The 22,366-nt window shown below is 42.7% G+C and overlaps 1 protein-coding gene across 19 annotated transcripts in view; it reads right to left on the bottom strand.

Annotated features, from left to right (window-relative positions):
• Positions 1-20,712, bottom strand: part of LOC130340261 (golgin subfamily A member 6-like protein 22) — a 548,567-nt gene extending 527,855 nt beyond the window's left edge. For 5 of the 19 annotated variants that reach the window (XR_008880418.1, XM_056554161.1, XM_056554160.1 and 2 more), the window contains exons 1-5: positions 20,070-20,712; positions 13,944-13,997; positions 10,605-10,694; positions 8,465-8,518; positions 1,822-1,857 (exon numbers count right to left, since the gene is read on the bottom strand). Coding sequence is in view for 13 of the 19 variants with exons in the window: in XM_056554161.1 (XP_056410136.1) it covers positions 1,822-1,857; positions 8,465-8,518; positions 10,605-10,694; positions 13,944-13,997 (234 nt within the window). In the remaining 6 variants the exon portion in view is untranslated. Of the gene's footprint in view, positions 1-1,821; positions 1,858-8,464; positions 8,519-10,604; positions 10,695-13,943; positions 14,037-20,069 lie in introns of all 19 variants that reach the window. The other 14 variants (XR_008880419.1, XR_008880421.1, XR_008880423.1 and 11 more) reach the window with 7 other exon arrangements.
• Positions 20,713-22,366: the final 1,654 nt, after the last annotated feature.

Raw genomic sequence — 22,366 nt, 5'->3', positions numbered from 1 at the left:
ATATGTGTAGCTCACTTTAACAAAATAAACTAGTAACCAAGGTTTCTGATGTTGTGCATAACCACAGAGGGCTTATACTACAATGCAAAACAATTAATTACAGAGAAAATAAAAAATCAGTCCTCAAGGATGCAGTAAAAATGTCTTAATCCATATCCACAGGTTGAAGGTAAGAGTATAATTGAGGAGGGTCTGACTGCTGGGACCTCCACGATCTCCAGAACTGCAGTCCGTCTCTTATCTCTGAGCGCGTGTTGTAGGATGTATGGAGTGGGATGTATGTAAATCACTTAGATCAATAAAGGACATATGTCCTGCATAAATCTGTATAAGTCATCTAACCATTGCTCATACAAGTCCCCTTGGGCATTGGTCACCAAACTCTAGACCTACAAAAGTTGCAAAACCACATCTTCCAGCAAGCCCCAACAGTAATTGGCTGTTAACGTGTAAAGAAAAAGAAATCTGTTTTTACAAATATAAATTAACCCTCCCCATACAAAAAAGTAAAGAAAAAAAAATGTTGTTTGCATATTTGGAATAACTGCATGTATAATTATCCTAACTCATAAAACTTAACCTTATTAATCCTGCATGGGGAATGACTTATACAGAAAAAAAGAGCCCTAAAATGATTCCACAGGTGTAAAAAGGGGTACTCTGGGAAACTAAACCTATAGCCCATCTTTTCCTCTCATCAACGTATTTAATTGTCTAAATATCATTCATTAGCTATATAGAGCAGTCTCCCCTCTTTAGTTGTTACTTATGTGCATAAAGTGAGGGAATGACATCATCCAGCCATCCACTCTGTCTCTGTCCTAATAACTATCTGAAAGCAACCCCCACCTTCCTGTGAGACACAGACCATGTGGTTTCTACCCTGCACTGATGGTCATGCTCTCTTTAGTGCTAAGAACTGTGAGGTGTGTGAAGCCTCAGCCAATCAGACACTGAACCTCTCTCTGCTGCTCACTGCAGAAGGGAGCCAGCTGACAGAGCAGTGCTGCAATGATTGCTGGGAGATGTAGGCAAGGCGAGGGAAAGATGGCAAAGAATTTCAAGAAGCCAGAGAAGACAATGCATATCAGGCAGGATAGTTTACAGGGAACATATCCAGGTAGTGTGGTTGCTTTGGTTTGTGCTCTTTTCATAAATATATATATTATATAAAATTGAAAATAGTAGTTAAGGAGCACCATGAAGGGGCTTCTAGCCCTATATAATAGATCTGTGGGTGCTCAGCCAGCTCCAACGTTGACCAAAGGTGCATCAAACAAAAATAGTCCAACAGGAAGCATGAAGCGGCACTCCAGCGATTTCAAGCATGCTTGATAAAGACTCCATTGAGAGGGTCGAAATGTAGCACTATGGGTGAATAAAGTAACTTTTTCTTATCTTGAAATCGCTGGAGTGCCGCTTCATGCTTCCTGTTGGACTATATGTATATATATATATATATATATATATATATATGTATATATATATATGTATATATATATATATATATATATATATATATATATATACTTCCCTGGATTACCTCTTTAAGCATATGTGTACATTTTAAAAGCATCAACATAACATGTCAGTTAACGAGCATAATAAACAATGTATAAAAAATAGCACCCCCAACTCAGATAAAAAAAAAAAAAAAATTTGTGTTCGTTTTCACCTTAAAATAAATTTTTTGTTTCCCAGCATATTTTATGAAACATTTTTATGACTATAAGAAGAGAGGAGGAAAAACTGAAACTGCAAAAAAATGAAAATTGCCTCTGTCTATAAGGAGCTAATATGGTTATTTGTTATATCACTTACATAGTATTGGGTGATCCTTAGTTCCTGTTCTCTGTTCTGTCCACATGAAAAATAAAACAGAAATAAGTTATTGTTACTTCAATCTAATGTAGGTATTCAGAACATACTTATGTATTGAAGGGCTTATCTATTAATAAAGAAAATATCTATAAGAAAAGAGCGCACGTAGTCTCTGTCTTCTAGAATACTGCAGCATTCTGTGTAATTCTATTTAGAAGATCTTTTAGAAACTAGATTATAACAAATCCTTCATATTCATCATGTCTTTAAAACTGAACCCATGTGACCGTTGTGAAGAAAGCCTTTCTTATATCTACATCATATGTTAGCAGGGACATTTGCACGAGTATACGAAGTTCATACCTATATCCTGACTGATACCAATATCAGTACATCCCTACAATCTCCTGTGAGGGACACTATACTGAGATCTAACTACTGTGTGGGGCACTATAGTGTCCATTGTGCCCCTGGTGAAGTCCTGTATCAGCACACCCCTACCCCCAAAAAAGCCAGCTGCACAGGCATACGCTGCTATCTACATGGTGGTTTGTACTGGTAGGTGATGAAATATAAAGTTCAATGGTGGTATATACAGGTAGGTGATGTAATATACAGGTACATGATGCTATATACATGTATATAGTGCTATGAATCAGTACATGAAAGTATATACAGGTACATCCTCTCACCGTGTTACCGCATTCTCTCCCCTGCCATCACCAATCACATAACTAAAATCTTTCATTCCTCCTTCAAACATTCTGTCATAACCCCATTTCTGAAGAAAACATCTCTGGATCCTGTGCAGCTAACTATTGACCTGTCTCTCCACTTCATCTCCAAACTCCTGGAATGCTTGGTCTATTCCCACCTAATCCATTATCTCTCCAGGAACTCTCTCCTTGACCCCTTACTGTCTGGATTACATTCCCCATTCTCCACAGAAACTGGCTTAACCGAAGTCACTAATTATGTCTTATGGTTAAATCTAATAGCAATTCTCTCTACTGATTCTTCTTGATCTCTATGCAGCATTTGACACTGTAGATCACCAATTACTTCTTGCTATACTCCACTCCATTGTTCTTAAAGATTCCTCTCTCTCCTGGTTTTTGTTTCCTACCTCCGTGAACGCTCCTTCGGTGTATCAATCCCTATCTCTAGCTATTTCCCTGCTGCTCTTGTTGTTGGGGTTCAGGGACCCTTCCTGGGCCTTCTCCTCAGTAGATTTGAACTCCAGTACCATCTCTCCGCTGATGACATACAGCTCTCTACCTCTTCCCGTATCATCACCCCCGCACTCCTACAGAACACCAGCAACTTTCTCTTTGCTGTCTCTAACATTGTGTCCTCCCTATTCCTGAAAAGAAATCTTTCTATTACAGAACTTCTTGTATTTCCTCCATTTAATCTACCTAAACCTGACATCTCCATCTCGGTGAGTGGTACAACCATTACTCCTGGACAGTAAACCCGCTGTCTTGAAGTTATGGTAGACTCAGATCTGTCTTCCACGCACCCCTCATTTACTGCTGAAACAACCAAAACTATTGTGGATGCTTTAATTCATTCCCACCTGGACTACTGAAACTCTTTACTAATAGGCCTTCCCTTCTCTAAACTCTCCCTCTCCAGTCCATCCTAAATGCCACTGCCAGATTCATCTTTCTCTACAGCTGTTATGTGATCTTAAAGGGATACTCCGGTGGAAAACTTTTTTTTTTAATCAACTGGTGCCAGAAAGTTAAACAGATTTGTAAATTACTTCTATTAAAAAAAATCTTAATCCTTCCAGTACTTATTAGCTGCTGAATACTACAGAGGAAATTATTTTCTTACATAGAGCTCTCTGCTAACGTCATGACCACAGTGCTCTCTGCTGACACCTCTGTCCATTTTAAAAACTGTCCAGAGTAGGAGAAAATCCCCATAGAAAACATATGCTGCTCTGGACAGTTCCTAAAATGGACAGAAATGTCAACAGAGAGCACTGTGGACATGATGTCAGCAGAGAGCACTGTGTTCCAAAAAGAAAAGAATTTCCTCTGTAATATTCAGCAGCTAATAAGTAGTGAAATGATCTAAAGTTAACATCTTCTTTAACCCCTTAAGGACACATGACGTACTGGAACGTCATGTGTCCACTCCCGATCTATAACGCGGGGCCACGGCGTGGCCCCGCGTCATAGCGGGTCGGGCCCGGCCTCTAACAACGGCCGGGACCCGTGGCTAATAGCGCGCGGCATTGATCGCTGTGCCGCGCGCTATTAACCCTTTAGACGCGGCGTTCAAAGTTGAACGCCGCGTCTAAAGTGAAACCGAAAGCATGCCGGCTAGCTCAGTGGGCTGTTCGGGATAGCCGCGGTGAAATCGCGGCATCCCGAACAGCTGACAGGACAGCGGGAGGGCCCCTACCTGCCTCCTCGCTGTCCGATCGCCGAATGACTGCTCAGTGCCTGAGATCCAGGCATGAGCAGTCATGCGGCAGAATCATCGATCACTGGTTTCTTATGAGAAACCAGTGATCAATGTAAAAGATCAGTGTGTGCAGTGTTATAGGTCCCTATGGGACCTATAACACTGCAAAAAAAAAGTGCAAAAAAAAAGTGAATAAACATCATTTAACCCCTTCCCTATTAAAAGTTTGAATCACCCCCCTTTTCCCATAAAAGAAAAAACACAGTGTAAATAAAAATAAAAATAAACATAAATGGTATCGCCGCGTGCGGAAATGTCCGAATTATAAAAATATATCGTTAATTAAACCGCACGGTCAATGGCGTGCGCGCAAAAAAATTCCAAAGTCCAAAATAGTGCATTTTTGGTCACTTTTTATATCATGAAAAAATGAATAAAAAGCGATCAATAAGTCCTATCAATGCAAAAATGGTACCGTTAAAAACTTCAGATCACGGCGCAAAAAATGAGCCCTCATACCGCCCCATACACGGAAAAATAAAAAAGTTATAGGGGTCAGAAGATGACAATTTTAAACGTATTAATTTTCCTGCATGTAGTTATGATTTTTTCCAGAAGTCCGACAAAATCAAACCTATATAAGTAGGGTATCATTTTAATCGTATGGACCTACAGAATACATATCAGGTGTCATTTTTACCGAAAAATGTACTACGTAGAAACGGAAGCCCCCAAAAGTTACAAAACAGCGTTTTTTTTAAAATTTTGTCGCACAATGATTTTTTTTCCCGCTTCACCATAGATTTTTGGGCAAAATGACTGACGTCATTACAAAGTAGAATTGGTGGTGCAAAAAATAAGCCGTCATATGGATTTTTAGGTGTAAATTTGAAAGAGTTATGATTTTTTAAAGGCAAGGAGCAAAAAACGAAAATGCAAAAACGGAAAAACCTCCGGTCCTTAAGGGGTTAATCTGAACCCCTCAATTCCACCTCTAAGACTTTGCTTGTGCTGCACCAGTTCTCTGTAATGCAATACCTCGGACCATCAGGCTTATACCCATCTTCCTCAGTTTCAAACATGCCCTAAAGACACATCTTTTAAAGCAAGTGTATTCCCTAAATTTGGTCTCCCCTTTTATTACTACGTCTCTTCACTGGCAGTGTTATTATATGCTCTATGTATTTTAGACCTTATGCAATTGGCTGGTGGCTGGAATTGAGGATTTACGTTTTGTGAATAGCCCGGTTTATTCACAACTTTAAATATGCCTGTAAATATTTGTAGGATTCCTTTGGGAAAAGTTCAGCACTTTCTTCTGTGCATTATAATTCACAGCTTTATTGTAGATCTATAGTGCAAGCATGGGTGTCCATGGGGAAATCGCCCCTTCTGGAAAAATGATCACAGAGGGAACATTCACACCACGATTTCTTCATACAGTCGCCGGATCGCCGGAAATTTCAAAACCGTCCGCTGCTGTATCCTCGACAGACCTGTCTCATTGATTTGCATGAGCCAACTGGAGTTAGATAGTGACTCTGGTCAGATCATTTTTCACAACAAAATCTGGTTTTGTTGCTGGACGGAAAAACCATGGAATGTTGCGGTTTAAGTCCGGCAATAAAACTGATGCGGTGCAAAAATGAGCCGACCAAAGTCACTATCTGACTCCAGTCTCAAAAATGAGAATGAGATGTGGCGTGGGTCTGGCGGGGATACGGCAGTGGCCAACTTTGAAATTTCTACAGGTGATCTGGCAAACGTATGATAAAAATAGTGGTGTGAATGTAGTCTAACTTGATGTCAGAAAGCAATTTCGTCCTGCTTTAGCTGCATGGAAATACCCCATATGTGACCCTAAACTGATACCTTGAAATACGACAGGGCTCTGCAATGAGAGAGCTCCATGCGCATTTGAGGACTAAATTAGGGATTGCATAGGGGTGGACATAGGGGTATTCTACACCAGTGATTCCCAAAAAGGGTGCCTCCAGCTGTTGCTAAACTCCCAGCATGCCTGGACAGTCAGTGGCTGTCCGGAAATGCTGGGAGTTGTTGTTTTGCAACAGCTGGAGGCTCCGTTTTGGAAACACTGTCATACAATACGTTTTTCATTTTTATTGGGGGGGGGGGGGGGGGGGGAACAGTGTAAGGGGGTGTATATGTTGTGTTTTACCCTTCATTATGTGTTAGTGTAGTGTAGTGTTTTTAGGGTGCATTCGCACTGGCGGGTTACGGTGAGTTTCCAGCTAGGAGTTTGCTCTGCAGCTCAAACTTCAAGCAGGAAACTTACTGTAAACCTGCCCGTGTGAATGTACCCTGTACATTCACATGGGGGGGGGGGGGGGGGGGGGGGGGGGTCAAACCTCCAGCTTTTTCAAAATTACAACTCCCAGCATGTACTGACAGACCGTGCATGCTGTGAGTTGTACGTTTGCAACAGCTGGAGACACTCTGGTTGGAAAACCTTCAGTTAGGTTCTGTTACCTAACTCAGTATTTTCAAACCAGTGTGTCTCCAGCTGTTGCAAAACTACAACTCCAAAACTGTAGTTTTGTAACATCTGTAGGGCTACAGTTTTGAGACCACTGTATAGTGGTCTCAAACTGTAGCCCTCCAGATGTTGCTAGGCAACTCATCGGCTTCCCCTAGGATCCAGGGAGCCAGCCGCACAACATCGTTGCCCACCGATCACCGTCGCCCGCAGCCTCCGCAGATCGGTAAGTGACCTTCGGCGCCGGTCCCTGTCTGTTTCTCCGTCCTGCCCCGCCTATTGTGGGTGGGCAGAATGGGGAAACCGAAAGTAACCCCCCCCCCCGCCCCCGATCTGCTATTGGTCGTCGCTTCTATACGACCAATAGCAGGGATAGGAGGGGTGGCACCCCTGCCACCTCACTCCTATCCCTTCAGGGGGATCGCAATCCCCCTTATATTCCGGGTCACCATAGACCCGTAATTGCACAAATCGCAAGTGTGAATTCACTTGCGAGTTGCCGCGTTCGCCGACATGGGGGGGGGGGGGGGTTCTGAAGGATTTCAGCAGGCATCCCGGTCCGATCCCCGCCCGGCGCGCTGCGGGGACCGGAATACTCCATGACGTACGCATACGTCATGGGTCCTGGTCCTTAAGTACCAGGGTGTCATGACATACGCGTATATCAAGGGTCCTTAAGAGGTTAAAAAAGTAGTTTTTTGGACTATTGCTTTTGGAAGGGAGGAGGGAGGGACGGAGGGACAGACGCTGTGGCTGTATGAGTTCCTAAAATTCCTTATGGCACCATGGGATATGAGGAATGAAGGTTCTTCTACTCTGGACAGTTCTTTGGGCTGGGTAAATAAGCTTGATATATCCTAGGAAAGAGGAACCTCTGGTGCCAGTTTCATCGATGGAAACAATGGTGCAGGTCATTTATACTGTGTGCACAGATATTTGGGGTCTATTAGGGTTAGCTACATAGACATAAGATTACTGACACATTCATCAAAACTGGTAAAATCTGCCATAACATAATCTAGGGGGCATTTATGAAGCCTCATCAGCATACAGGCTCCCCTGCCAGCGTACGGGCTCCCCCCACCAGCGCACAGGCTCCCCTGTCAGCGTACGGGCTCTACTGTCAGCGTACGGGCTTCCCTGCCAGCGCACAGGCTCCCCTGTCAGCGCACGGGCTCCCCTGCCAGCGTACGGGCTCCCCCCACCAGCGCACAGGCTCCCCTGTCAGCGTACGGGTTCTCCTGTCAGCGTACGGGCTCTCCTGTCAGCGTACGGGCTTCCCTGCCAGTGCACAGGCACCCCTGTCAGCGTATGGGCTCCCCTGTCAGCACACAGGCTTCCCTGCCAGCGCACAGGCTTCCCTGCCAGCGCACAGGCTCCCTGGATTTATGAAGAAGCAGACACCTCTATATAAGTCCAGTAAACCTGTGCACCCATGATGATATCTCCGCCAGCTCTGAGCAAGGGGAGATCTTAGCAGCAGTTTAGGCTGGCAGTGTAAACGGTGAGCAACCACACCCCTTTTCAATAGGTCACACCCCTTTAGCAAGTACCGTCTTAAACAGCAAATAATCACACATCTGCAGTTAGTGCACAAATTGTGCAATTATTTGCCTTTTTCACAAATCAACAAAAATATCACAATTGATGAATCCCCTGAATGCCTACTAAACTTTATATGTATACTTTTATATAACAAATTTGATTATCTCCAATGTCACTTACTTCTTCCTGGAACGCTGTGATAATGTCTATGGCCCTTCTGTTCATCTCAAAGACCTAGAACAGAACAGATTAAACTTAGTTTTATTCAGCTCATTAAACATATTATGGCGTAATGTATTATATCTATACATTATGATGAAATAAAATGATCTTGTTTTACTCATTTCCCCTATCAAATGTCTTTATTTGTATCTTATCTAAGTAATAATCTATAGGACGAAGCCTAAGGCTAGAATTACACTAAAGCTTTGTACTGGTGTCTTTTTTAGGCTAAAAAAACACCAGAAAAAATGCATGAAAAACTGCCACTGATTTTTTTCAGGTGTTTTTTCAGGTGTTTTTACCTTTTGGCAGATTCCTTGTGGGTGTATTTTAACAAATTTAGTTTGGTACAAGAGAAAAAAAATTTAAAATGAAGAAGTAGGGATGGGAAAATTTGTAGGGAATTAAGTATTTCTTTTTTATGACAAAAAGTTTTTTACATTTTCAATCAGGTAATGATTGATGTGAGCGGTCAGGGACGTGAAAATGTAGCCGGCAATAGCCCAAATGGATAAAGGGTCCATGTAATTGTAAAAATAATATATATTTTTATCTTAATTTCTAAAACTTTTTATTAATAATGTTTTTGATGTATTTTAATAATGATATTTTTAATAAATACAGTGTAAAATCCGATATCAACTATATGTGCGTGATTATTGTGGTACTACAGAGTCTGTTCAATGTTGGGAGCAGTAGTACCTGCACTAAGTGACAGATCACAGCGGGTCTCACTCCTGAGACCCATTGTGATCATAATTTCTAGTCATGAGAAGCAGGTGACACGCAACACCGCTCCACATCCCTGCACTGTACCGTACTCCGGCCAGTGATGTGAACAGAACTTCACATAACTTATTCATGTTTGCCGGTGATTGGCCGGTACTGTATGGCCAATCACAGCGGTCAGCATCCGTGCCTTCGCAGATAAATCAGATTTGCTCGAAAAACGCCATGTTTTCAACATGAGGTCGTTTTTGAAAATCACCCACTGAGCCAAAAAGATTTATAAAATGCCAAACTCAAAAATGGCAAGTGGACCTAGCATTTTGCAGTTCCTTATTGAAATCTGGCTGCAGCGCTTTTTCAAGGCAAAAAACTCTGTGCGACAGAATGGGGGCAATTTTGCACAAAATCCCAAGTGGAATTATAGCCTAAGGGTCTATTCACACAGCAGAATTTGCGCTTGTGGAATTCTGCCTCAAATGAAAGCCCAATAGACTTCTATGGGATTCCTCTCTCCCATTAACACTTCTGAATTTCTGCACAGATTAAGCACAAATTCCGCATAAAATCCACAAGCCAGAAACCACCCAAGGAAGCGGAATTGGTGTGGAAATTCTGCTGTGTGAATAGACCCTAAAGGGTTTGTCCCATTATTAACCCCTTAAGGACGCAGCCCTTTTTCACCTTAAGGACTGAGCCCTTTTTTGCAATTCTGACCACCGTCACTTTACAAATTAATAACGCGAAAACGCTTTTACCGAATATTCTGATTCTGATTGTTTTTACGTGACATATTCTACTTTATTTTGGGGGTAAATTTTCGGCGTTACTTGCATCCTTTTTTGGTGAAAAATCCCAAAATTTCATGAAAATTTAGAAAATTTTGCATTTTTCTAACTTTGAAGCTCTCTAATTGTAAGGAAAATGGATATTCCAGATACATTTTATTTTTCTTCACAAACACAATATGTCCACTTTATGTTGGCATCATAAAATGGACATATTTTTGCTTTTTGAAAAAATTAGAGGGCTTCAAAGTAGAGCAGCAATTTTCAAAAATGTCATGAAAATTACTAAATCTGAAGGGACAGATGTTACAGAACTACAACTCCCAGCATGCCTGGGCAGTCGAGGCATGCTGAGAGTTGTAGTTTGGCAACATCTGGAGGGCTACTGTTTGGGTACCACTGTAACAGTGGTCTCCAAACTGTGACCCTCCAGATGTTGCAAAACTACAACTCCCAGCATGCCCAGACAGCCTTTGGCTCTCTGGGCATGCTGGGAGTTGCAGTTTGGCCCCCCTAGTGGTTGCCACAGTAAAGATCGATTTACTTTCACTTTCAATTCCACCCCCCCACTGTGGATTCCCTACCTGATCAGGATCCTGCAGGCTCAAGCGAAGATCCCAGGTCCCCAGGCATCTTCTCCTGCAGGTACGGCCTCCATCTTCTTTCCAGAGCCCCTTGACAACCAGGGGCGGGCAGATTTCAGCAGGCATCCGGCTCCGCTCTCCAACCGGCTAACGGTGGGGACCGAAATTCCCACGGGCATATGGATACGCCCTGCGTCTTTAAGGACTCGGAATGCAGGGCGTATCCATACGCCCTGCGTCCTTAAGAGGTTAAGATGTATACCCTATTCCCAGAATGGGGGATAAGTATGCAGTATGATTGCAGGGGTCTCATTGTTGGGACCACCTGTGATATCGAGCATGGAAAGGCAGTCATGTATGTGCTCTGCCTCTCTATACATTGTGTATGGGTTGGCTGTAGATAGTTTACTTTACATCTGTTATGAATTGCTGGTCTTGGTAAATCTATCATATTAGGTACTAAGAAAAATAAAGAAATAAATATCAACATAGATTTCAACATTGCCTTTTTGAAAAGATGGCATCAAACATCCAGGATTCAGGATTTTAGGCTCTATTTTGGGGGACAGATACTTAGAAAGGAGGAGATGTGTCAAAATCTGTGCAGAGGAAAAGTTGACCAGTTGCCCATAGCAACCAATTAGATTTCTTTTTTTTCTTTTTCAGAGGCTTTTATAAAAATGAAAGGAGCAACCTGATTTGTTGCTATGGGAAACTGGTAAATGTTTCCTCTGCACAGGTTTAATAAATCTTCCCCACAATTGAAAAAAGATTAAAAAAAAAAAGTTAATCAAGTTCAACCTATATGCCTATTGTGTCACTACTGTGTTGATCCAGAGGAAGGCAAAAAAAAACCTTATAAGGCTCATGCCAATTGCCCAATACCAGGTGGAAATGTTCCTTCCTGATTCCAAATATGGCATCAGAATAAATCCCTGAACCAACGTTCTGTCCTTTTGAATCTAGTATCCATAACCTGTAGTGTTATTACTCTCCACTAAGAGGTAAATGTCGATGGCCTGTCTTTAGGAAAGGCCACCAATATTTGATGGTTGGGATGCTCCCTGAACACCATGGGGGAAATGTTATCAAAACCTATGTCTAGGAAAAGTTTACCAGTTGCCCTTACAACCAATCAGAGTGCTTCTTTTATTTTTCAGAGGCCTGTTCAAAAATTGAAGATGCAATCTAATTGGTTGCAATGGGCAACTGGTCATCTTTCTCATCTTCTTCATTATGTCTACAGGATTAGCAGGTTGTCCATATAGGCAGCTGTGAATGATAATGCAGGGCAGTTCCATTAAAGTGAAAGAGCGCAGCCTATCAATGTGTTAGACCTTTAAAGAGTGGAAAACAAATGTTTTCAAATCAACTGGTGCCAGAAAGTTTAACAGATTTGTAATCCTTCTAGTACTTATCAGCTGCTGTATACTACAGATATACTACAGAGAAGTTTGTGTAGTTATTTCCAGTCTGACCACAGTGCTCTCTGTTGACACAACTGTCCATGTCAGGAACTGTCCAGATTAGAAGCATAATCCCATAGAAAACCTCTCCAGCTCTGGACAGTCCCTAACATGGACAGACTGGACTTGTCAGACTGTGAAGAATTTCACAAATTTCTCTGTAGTATATCTGTAGTATACAGCAGCTGATAAGTACTAGAAGGGTTAAGATTTTTAAATAGAAGTAATTTACAAAACTGTTTAACTTTATAGCATCAATTGATTTGAAAACATAATTTTTCCACCGGAGTTCCCCTTTAAATATTAAAGGGGTATTCCAATGTTTTCTAAAAAAAAAAAAAATGAATCATATGCTGCTGGGGCAGGAAAAAAAAAATATAGATAGATATATATCTAGCCCAATGCCCTGTTGGTCCACCCCAGCTTTGTTTCGCCCCGGTTAGGTCCCCCGATCTTTCTTCTTCACAGTAGTGTCCTCTGACAGCCAGTTATTGGCTGAGCGAGCAAGTCCTGGACTAATTGCCTGTCTCAAAGGCAGGAAGAAAAGAGAAGATCAGGGGACCAGGAGACACACAGGAGCTGCGGGGGACCAAGGCTGGGTTCGTATGGCCTTTTAGGCTATTTTCCCCCTGTCACAGCCACATTTTTTTTTTTTTTTTTTTAGAATGCAGTCTGTCACATGTGCTAAGTGTGAACCTGCTTTCATCCGTGAAGAGCACAGGGCAACAGTGGCGCATTTGCCAATCTTGGTATTTTCTGGTAAGCACAACCCCCACCTGTGGATGTCGGGCCCTAATACCACCCTCATGGAGTCTGTTTCTGACCGTTTGAGTAAACACATGCACATTTGTGGCCTGCTGGAGGTCGTTTTACAGGGCTCTGGCAGTTTTCCTCCTGCTCCTCCTTGCACAAAGGCCGAGGTACCGGTCCTGCTGCTGGGTTGTTGCCCTCCTACTCCATGTCTCTTGATGTACTGGCCTGTCTCCTGGTAGCGCCTCCATGCTCTGGACACTACGCTGACAGACACAGCAAACCTTCTTGCCACAGCTCACATTGATGTGCCATCCTGGAAGAGCTGAACTACCTGAGCCACTTGTGTGGGTTGTAGACTCAGTCTCATGCTACCACCAGAAGGAAAGCACCGCCAGCATTCAAAAGTGACCAAAACATCAGCCAGGAAGCATAGGAACTGAGAAGTGGTCTGTGGTCACCACCTGCAGAACCGCTCCTTTATTGGGGGTGTTTTGTTAATTGCCTATAATTTCCACCTGTTGTCTGTTCCATTTGCACAAAAGCATGTGAAATTGATTGTCAATCAGTGTTCTTCCTGAGTGGACAGTGTGATTTCACAGAAATGTTATTGACTTGGAGTGCAATTGTGTTATTTAAGTGTTCCCTTTATTTTTTTGAGCAGTGTAGTAATATCTTCATCTGCACCATCCCCGGAGGACATTTCTGTCCACAGGGATGGGGAGGATTTGCAGTTTGTAAGTCCCCCCCCCCCCCCAGCAGCCCTGTAAGTAGCCCCCTAGACGGGAGCTATACTTATCTAGTCTCGCCGCTCTGGGTGCAGTAATGTCCCCTCGGCATGATTGACAGCCCACGTCACTACTCAGTTCCTTAATCCGACAAAACAGAGGAGGGAGGAGATGCTGCTGAAACTTAGCACCAACTGTTTGACTCTTCAGCTGGTAACACAGGCGATCATCAAAACTAAATGTATGGGTAATCTTATCCCTCTAGCACCTAAATGCAAAGATCTGCAGATTCTACACCTTGTATGGAGATGATTCAGGAGAAGATTCACTTTAACAGAGCAATTATTATTCACAACTATAGGATTAATGAAAGTCAACACAAACATGAGATTTACCTCGTCATCCGTGTAGTCATAGTGGGGTGTCCTTTCAAAAGTGTGGCGCTCCATCTCCAAAAAAAGAGACAGAGGTCAGCTTATTGACTCGTTCTGTAAACAGTAAAGACATATTCCTGCACAATATTCATATAACCTGATTGATTAGTGATTGACATATACAATTATTCTTTATATATTTACCACATTACTATTTGTATGATAAAAAAATATGAGGATTTTTCTATGTATTTTCTGCACCAGTGTTTTGTTGATTTCTGTTTCTTGTTGTCATCAATAGGAACCTTCAGGGTTGGACACAGAAAGCAGAGGTCACCTGCATAAGAACAGCATGTCGGCCTTTCATAGAGCTCCCCCTCATGTTCCTCTAACAACCCAACAGTATCTGTAAGCTATGAGATGTATTATTACATGCAATCTAATGGGCAGTAGGAAGCTGCCTATAAGGTGGCAGTGGATCCTTTTACTACTTGACCCCTATACAATAGTCTGCACATGAAACATGTCCACTCTGGGAACCTTCATTGTTACTTCCAATGGCTGAATATCTCTCCCAATCATGTGATCACTGGGTTGCTTGGCTTATTACAGGACAAAGCTCTTATACCTGTCCTGATAGGGTATGTTCACATGGGGTAGATACACTATGGAAATTTTTTTTTTGCATTTTAACCCCTTAGGGACCAAGCCAATTTTCACCTTAAGCACCAGAGCGTTTTTTGAACATCTGACCACTGTCACTTTAAGCATTAATAACTCTGGGATGCTTTTACTTTTCATTCTGATTCCAAGACTGTTTTTTTCCTGACAAAATATACTTTATGTTAGTGGTAAATTTTTTCGATACTTGCATAATTTCTTGGTGAAAAATTTCCAAAATTTGATGCAAAAATTGAAAATTTAGCATTTTTCTAACTTTGAAGCTCTCTGCTTGTAAGGAAAATAGACATTCCAAATAAATTATATATTGATTCACATATACAATATGTCTACTTTATGTTGGCATCATAAAGTTGAAATGTTTTTACTTTTGGAAGACATCAGAGGGCTTCAAAGTTCAGCAGCAATTTTCCAATTTTTCACAAAATTTTCTAAATTGGAATTTTCAGGGACCAGTTCAGATTTGAAGTTGATTTTGAAGGGCCTTAATATTAGAAATACCCCACAAATGACCCCATTATAAAAACTGCACCCCTCAAAGTATTCAAAGTGAAATTCAGTAAGTGTGTTAACCCTTTAGGTGTTTCACAGGAATAGCAGCAAATTGAAGGAGAAAATTCTAAATCTATATTTTTTACACTGGCATGTTCTTGTAGACCCAGTTTTTGAATTTTTACAAGGGGTAAAAGGAGAGAAATCTTCCTAAAATGTGTAACCCAATTTCTCTTGAGTAAGGAAATACCTCATATGTGTATGTCAAGTGTTCGGCAGGCGCAGTAGAGGGCTCAGAAGGAAAGGAACAACAATGGGATTTTGGAGAGTGAATTTTGCTGAAATGTTTTTTTGGGGTCATGTCACATTAAGGAAGCCCCTATGGTACCAGAAAGCAGAAAACGCCCCATGTGGCATACCATTTTGGAAACTACACCCCTCAAGACACGTATAAAGGGATCCAGTGAGCCTTAACACCCCACAGGTGTTTGACGGCTTTTCATTAAATTCGGATGCGTAAATGAAAATAATTATATTTTTCACTAAAGTGCAAATTTTTTTCCCAAATTTACAATTTTTACAAAGCGTAATGGGAGAAAATGCCCCCCAAAATTTGTAACCCCCTCTCTTCTGAGTATGGAAATACCCCATGTTAGGACGTAAAATGCTCTGAGGGTGAACTACAATGCTCAGAAGAGAAGGAGTCACGTTTGGCTTTTGGAAAGCAAATTTTGCTGAAATGGTTTTTGGGGGGCATGTCCCATTTAGGAAGCTCCTATTGTGCCAGAACAGCAAAAAAATAACATGGCATACTATTTTGGAAACTACACCCCTCAAGGAATGTAACAAGGGGTACAGTGAGCCTCAACACCTCACAGGTGTTTGACGACTTTTTGTTAAAGTTGGACGTGTAAATTTTTAATTTTTGCAAGGGGTGATAGGAGAAAATTACCCCTAAAATTTGTAACCCCATTTCTTCTGAGTATGGAAATACCCCATGTGTGGACATCAAGTGCTTTGCTGGCGCACTACAATGCTCAGAAGAGGAGGAGCGCCATTGAGCTTTTAGAGAGAGAATTTGTTTGGAATGGAAGTCAGGGGCCATGTGCGTTTACAAAGCCCCCCCGTGGTGCCAGAACAGCGGGACCCCCCTCATGTGACCCCATTTTGGAAACTACACCCCTCACAGAATTTAATAAGGGGTGCAGTGAGTATTTACTCCCCACTAGCGTTTGACAGATCTTTGGAACAGTAGGCTATGCAATTTAAAAATTTCATTTTTCATTTTCACAGACCACTGTTCCAAAAATCTGTCAGACACCTGTGGGGTGTAAATGCACACTGTACCACTTATTACATTACATGAGGGGCGTAGTTTCCAAAATGGGTCACATGTGGGGGGGTCCATTGTTCTGGCACTATGGGGGCTTTGTAAACACACGTGGCCTTCAATTCCGGACAAATTTTCTCTCCAAAAGCCCAATGGCGCTCCTTCTCTTCTGAGCATTGTAGTTCGCCCGCAGAGCATTTTACATCCACACAGTGATTCCCAAACAGGGTGCCTCGAGCGGTTGCTAAACTGGGGGGACAGTGTAAGGGGGTGTATATGTAGTGTTTTAGCCTTAATTATGTGTTAGTGTATTGTAGTGTAATGTTTTTAGGGTACATTCACACGGGCGGGTTTATGGTGAGTTTCCAGCTAGGAGTTTGCGCTGCGGCAAAAAATTTGCAGCAGCTCAAACTTCAGGAAACTCACTATAAACTCGCCCGTGTCAATGTACCCTGTACATTCATATGGAGGGGCAAACCTCCAGCTGTTTCAAAACTACAACTCCCAGTATGTACTGACAGACCGTGCATGCTGGGAGTTGTACTTTTGAAACAGCTGGAGGCACACTGGTTGGAAACCCTTCAGTTAGGTTCTGTTGCCTAACTCAGTATTTTCCAACCAGTGTGCCAGTCCAGCTGTTTCAAAACTACAACTGAGATGTAGTTATGCAACAGCTGGAGGTACACAAATACAACTCCCAGCATGCCGAGACAGCTATTTGCTGTTTGGGCATACTGGGATTTGCAGTTTTGGAACATCTAGAGGGCTACTGTTTAGAGACCGCTGCACAGTGATCTCCAAACTGTAGCCCTCCAGATGTTGCTAGGCAACTCACCGGCTTCCGTAGAATCCAGGGAGCCACATCGCTGTCCTCTGCCGCCACCGATCCCCGCCCACTGCTGCTGATCGCCGCCCGCTGCCGATGGGTAGGTGGACCTCCGGCGCTGTTCCCCGACGGTTCCCCGTTCTGCCCAGCCTACGTTAACCCCCGCCCCCGATCTGCTACTGGTCGTCGCTTCTGAACGACCAATCCCCGCCCGCTGCCGCTGATCGCCGCCAGCTGCCGATGGGTAAGTGGACCTCCGGCACTGTGCACCGACGGTTCCCCGTTCTGCCCGGCCACTGTGGGTGGGCAGAATGGGGGAACCGAACGTTAACCCCCCCCCTGCCCCCGATCTGCTATTGGTCTTTGCTTCTGAACGACCAATAGCAGGGATAGGAGGGGTGCCCCCCCTGCCACCTCACTCCTATCCCTTCAGGAGTATCGTGGGTGTCTTGGACAACCCCGATCCCCCTTAATTTCCGGGTAACCGGGTCACCGTAGACCAGTATGAATTCACCAGTGATTTGCGGCAATTGCCGACATGGGGGGGGGGGGTTGATCTCAGGACCCCCCTGGGCATTTGCACGGGGTGCCTGCTGATAGATATCAGTAGTCAACCCGGTCCGGTCCCCGCCCGGTGCGCGGCGGGGACCGAAATTCCCACGTGCATACAGGAACGCCCTTGGTCCTTAAGTACCAGGGAGCGAAGGCGTACCTGTACGCCCTTGGTCCCTAAGTGGTTAGTAAACAAATTGCTAAACAAAAGAATGCAGAAATGGTATGTAAAACTAAACTACTGATACAGTGATCCCTCAACTTACAATGGCCTCAACATACAATAGTTTCAACATACAATAGTATTTTCTGGACCATTTTAACTTGAATCCAGACTCAACATGGCTGGAAGAACTGACCAATCAGAACGGATATTTTACTGGAAAAACCCTTGTTACTGAAGTGCATGCACTGAATTCCTGTCCGATAGCACCCTCTACAGTGCAGGGAGGTATTACATGTTCTGTACTACTCTTTACCTGTGCCAGGGTTAGCTGCTCCTTTGGACACCAGGTAAAGGCGACTCCATGATACTTTTTTTGGACATTGTGTGTACTATACAGGACCCTGAAGAAGCTCCTGTCCTCTACATAGACAGTGATTTACAGCAACCAGCAGATCTTTCGTACTTTTATATGTAAGGACTTGCTTTATCTATATTAGTTATCTACCTATTTTTGTTTACTCCTCCCTTTTTCCTATTTTTGGATAAAATTTTGGAGGCTTCAGAACCAATTACCATCTTTCCATAGAGTTATGGTCTCAACATACAATGGTTTCAACATACAATGGTTGCCCTGGAACCAATTAATATTGTAACTTGAGGGACCACTGTACTAACTTATATTAGACAGTCTAAAGATGTGCCAGATTTATATCATACAGCTACTGTGATAAATTTGGTGATTTTGAAAGTTTTACACTGTCCAAGAATCAATAGTATTAATATATCTGCTCCCCTGACAAACAAAAAATATTACCAAAACCAAAATTTACAGCCTGGTCCAGAATTCTGATGTAAACAATTAACTGTACATAGAACACATGGCAAGGGGGAGAGAGGTGCACTGATTCTTATATCATGTGACTCAAGGAATTCTATTGAAAAATGCCCTTTCTTCCACCTAAAGAGGACTATGAGAGGAGTAACACCACAATTTTTTTAAGAAAAGGAAAAAAACAAAAACAAAAACAAAAAAAAACAACAACATAGCTAGTGAATGCAGTGATTTTGAAAAGTTTCCATTGAGCCCAAAAAAACACCACTAAAGGGTGAGGTAATGCCAAAAATTAAAGGATAACTCCGGGATGTAACAACTTATCCCCTATGTAAAGTGTTAGATCGCTGGGGTCTGACCACTGGGGCCCTCCGTTATCTCCCGCATGGAGCCCCGGCTCCCTGCATGAAACAAGCCCTTTCGACCACAGCACGAACCTGTGGCTGACACGCCCCCTCCATGCAGTCCTATGGCAGAGCCGGAGATTGCCGAAAGCAGCGCTCCAGCTCTCCCATAGAGCTGCCCGGAAGGGGCGTGTCGGCCGCCGCTTTGTGTGGTGGTCAACACGCCCCATTCATGCTGAGAACTGGGGCACCGTTCGGGAGATCCAGCTGTCAGATCCCCCGCGACCTTAGGATAGGGGATAAGTTGTTACATCCAGGAGTTATCCTTTAAAACACTATGTAGGTATGGAATTTCATATTTTCCTATTGACTCCTAGCTAACATCTGGCAGCGGTAGTTTTGTCCCAAATGCATTTTGGGGGCATTTTTTTTCCAGCCTAAAGCAGTGCTCTCCAACATGTAGAGGAAGAGTGGTGCAGTTGCCCATAGCAACCCATTGGATCGCTTCTTTCAAATATTTTGATAAATCTCCCCCATAGAGCCCAGTTCATATAATAATAAGATGATATATGTGCCAGGCTGTGACCAGTTAGTGCCCATCACATGCCAGTCTCATGACCTATTATTTCAGACATATATTTACAGTTGGAGCAATATACAGCTATAATATACATTGGGAGGGAGATTTATCAAAACCTGTGCAGAGGAAAACTTGCCCAGTTGCCCATAGCAACCAATCAGATATCTTCTTTCATTTTAAAAAGGGCCTGTCCAAAATGAAAGAAGAGATCTGATTGGTTGCTATGGGCAACTGGACAACTTTTCCTCTGAACAGGTTTTGATAATTCTCCCCCTGGATGTGTAACTGGACAGAAATATGTGACGATATTAATGAGGGATAATATAGTTTAGAGTAGGACTTACCACTGGATGATCCGGAAAGGATGGTATAACCGGAAAGTGAGGTGTTACCTGAAATAAAAGCACAGACACACAGACACACAACAACAAACAACACACACAGACACTAAGACGCAACAAATAATACAATAATGCACTTGTACGGCTCAGAAATCACAGAATAGCTCCTCCTCTGGCGGTCGCTCCAGCTGAGTGGTTGGTTGTCAGGACAACAGACAAACATACCGTGCAGGTGCCAAGCCAGACCGACCAATCACAGGCCAGCTCACTTGTATCAAGACCAACCAATCACAAACCAGCTCTTTTGTATGTAGATGATCTGCTGGATTCATACATATAATAGGGTTTTAGGATGATTGATAAATCTCCCCAATAATTTTGGATCAATAACCAATATCCCTGCTGAAACCTCTACAATAGTAGGCCCTGACATCAATCCCCTCTAATTATTAATGGAAGTGCCTGTCCTTAATGCAAAAGCTGCTCCTCAGTATATTTCCTATATATAATTTACATTTATAGACACCACACAGGTAAATCCGCATATGTGCTACTCCATGTCACCTGGGACCTCATCCAACTGCTCATATGTTATGTTTCCTTCCTTGTATAGGAGACTGAATTGTAAGCAATAACTAATACAAAGCTTATATATATATATATATATATATATATATATATATATATAAATAATGAAGGCTTATTGTAAAATAGAAGAATATTTGAAGTCACAAAAGGGTCTTTATGATCTTCCATGACCATTTAAACAGTATAAGGCAGCGTATTATATTCAGACCATGGGGCTATAATTTATCTTACACAACGCAGCTGCTGCAGAGCTTCTTTTGACTTTCAAAATGGTCGGCTCATATGGACCACTCCTGGCAGTTAGTACCAAGTTGTACCAAGAGTTGTGTGCCCTCATTTTATACAACATGGGGAAAACATTTCATCTCGAAAAAATAAAGGATTGTTGGGGAGATTTATCAAAACCAGTGCAGAGGAAAAGTTGACCAGTTGCCAGTAGCAACCAATCAGATCGCTGCTTATATTTTTCAGAGGCCCATTTAAAAATGAAAGAAGCAATCTTATTGGTTGCTATGGGCAACTGGTCAACTTTTCCTCCGCACAGGTTTTTATAAATCTTCCCCTGTATGTTTAGTTGGGTGCAGGCCCATCATAATATGGACATTATCATAAGTCACATTTACATAACATGTTATTTTTATAAGTCTACTACTGAATACATTGAGGTATTATGGCTGTGAAAGAGTTGACATTTTACTCTTTGTTGCCCCTACTTATGAGCCATATATGTATGTGTAAGAATGTATAGATCCTTGGTCACATGACTCATCTTAGCTAGATTCTATGCAGAAACTGCTAGTCTCCTAAGTCCAACCCTTTCTCCCTAGCCCCTTAAAGGGGTAGTCCAGTGGTGAAAAACTTATCCCCTATCCTAAGGATAGGGGATAAGTTTGAGATCGCGGGGGGTCCGACCGCTGGGGCCCCCTGCGATCTCTCTGTACGGGGGCCAGGCTCTCCGGCCAGATAGCGGGTGTTGACCTCCGCACGAAGAGGCGGCTGACACGCCCCCTCAATACATCTCTATGGCAGAGCCGGAGATTGCCGAAGGCAGCGTTTCGGCTCTGCCATAGAGTTGTATTGAGGGGGCGTGTCGGCCGCCGCTTCGTGCGGAGGTTGACACGCCCCCTTCCCGCGGGCTGTCGGGGCTCCGTACAGGAGATCGCAGGGGGCCCCAGCGGTCGGACCCCCCGCGATCTGCAACTTATCCCCTATGCTTAGGATAGGGGATAAGTTGTTCACCACTGGGTTCACCACTGGACTACTCCTTTAAGGACGCAGCTCATTTTCACCTTAAGGACCCTTTTTCGCAAATCTGACCACCGTCACTTTAAGCATTAATAACTCTGAGATGCTTTTACCGATTATTCTGATTCTGAGATTGTTTTTTCGTGACATATTCTACTTTATGGTAGTGGTAACTTTAAGTTGTTACTTGCATCCTTTCTTGGTGAAAAATCCCAAAATGTCATGAAAATTTTGAAAATTTAGCATTTTTCTAACTTTGAAGCTCTCTGCTTATAAGGAAAATTGATATTCCAAATACATTTTATATTGATTCACAAATACAATATGTCTACTTTATGTTGGCATCATAAAATGGACATATTTGTACTTTTTGAAAAAATTAGAGGACTTCAAACTATAGCAGCAATTTTCTAAATTTTCATGAAAATTGCAAAATCTGAAGGGACATATGTTACAGAACTACAACT

Source organism: Hyla sarda, unplaced genomic scaffold (genome assembly GCF_029499605.1).
Source record: "Hyla sarda isolate aHylSar1 unplaced genomic scaffold, aHylSar1.hap1 scaffold_58, whole genome shotgun sequence".
Classification (NCBI taxonomy): domain Eukaryota; kingdom Metazoa; phylum Chordata; class Amphibia; order Anura; family Hylidae; genus Hyla; species Hyla sarda.
This window is presented reverse-complemented; position numbering and strand designations above follow the sequence as displayed.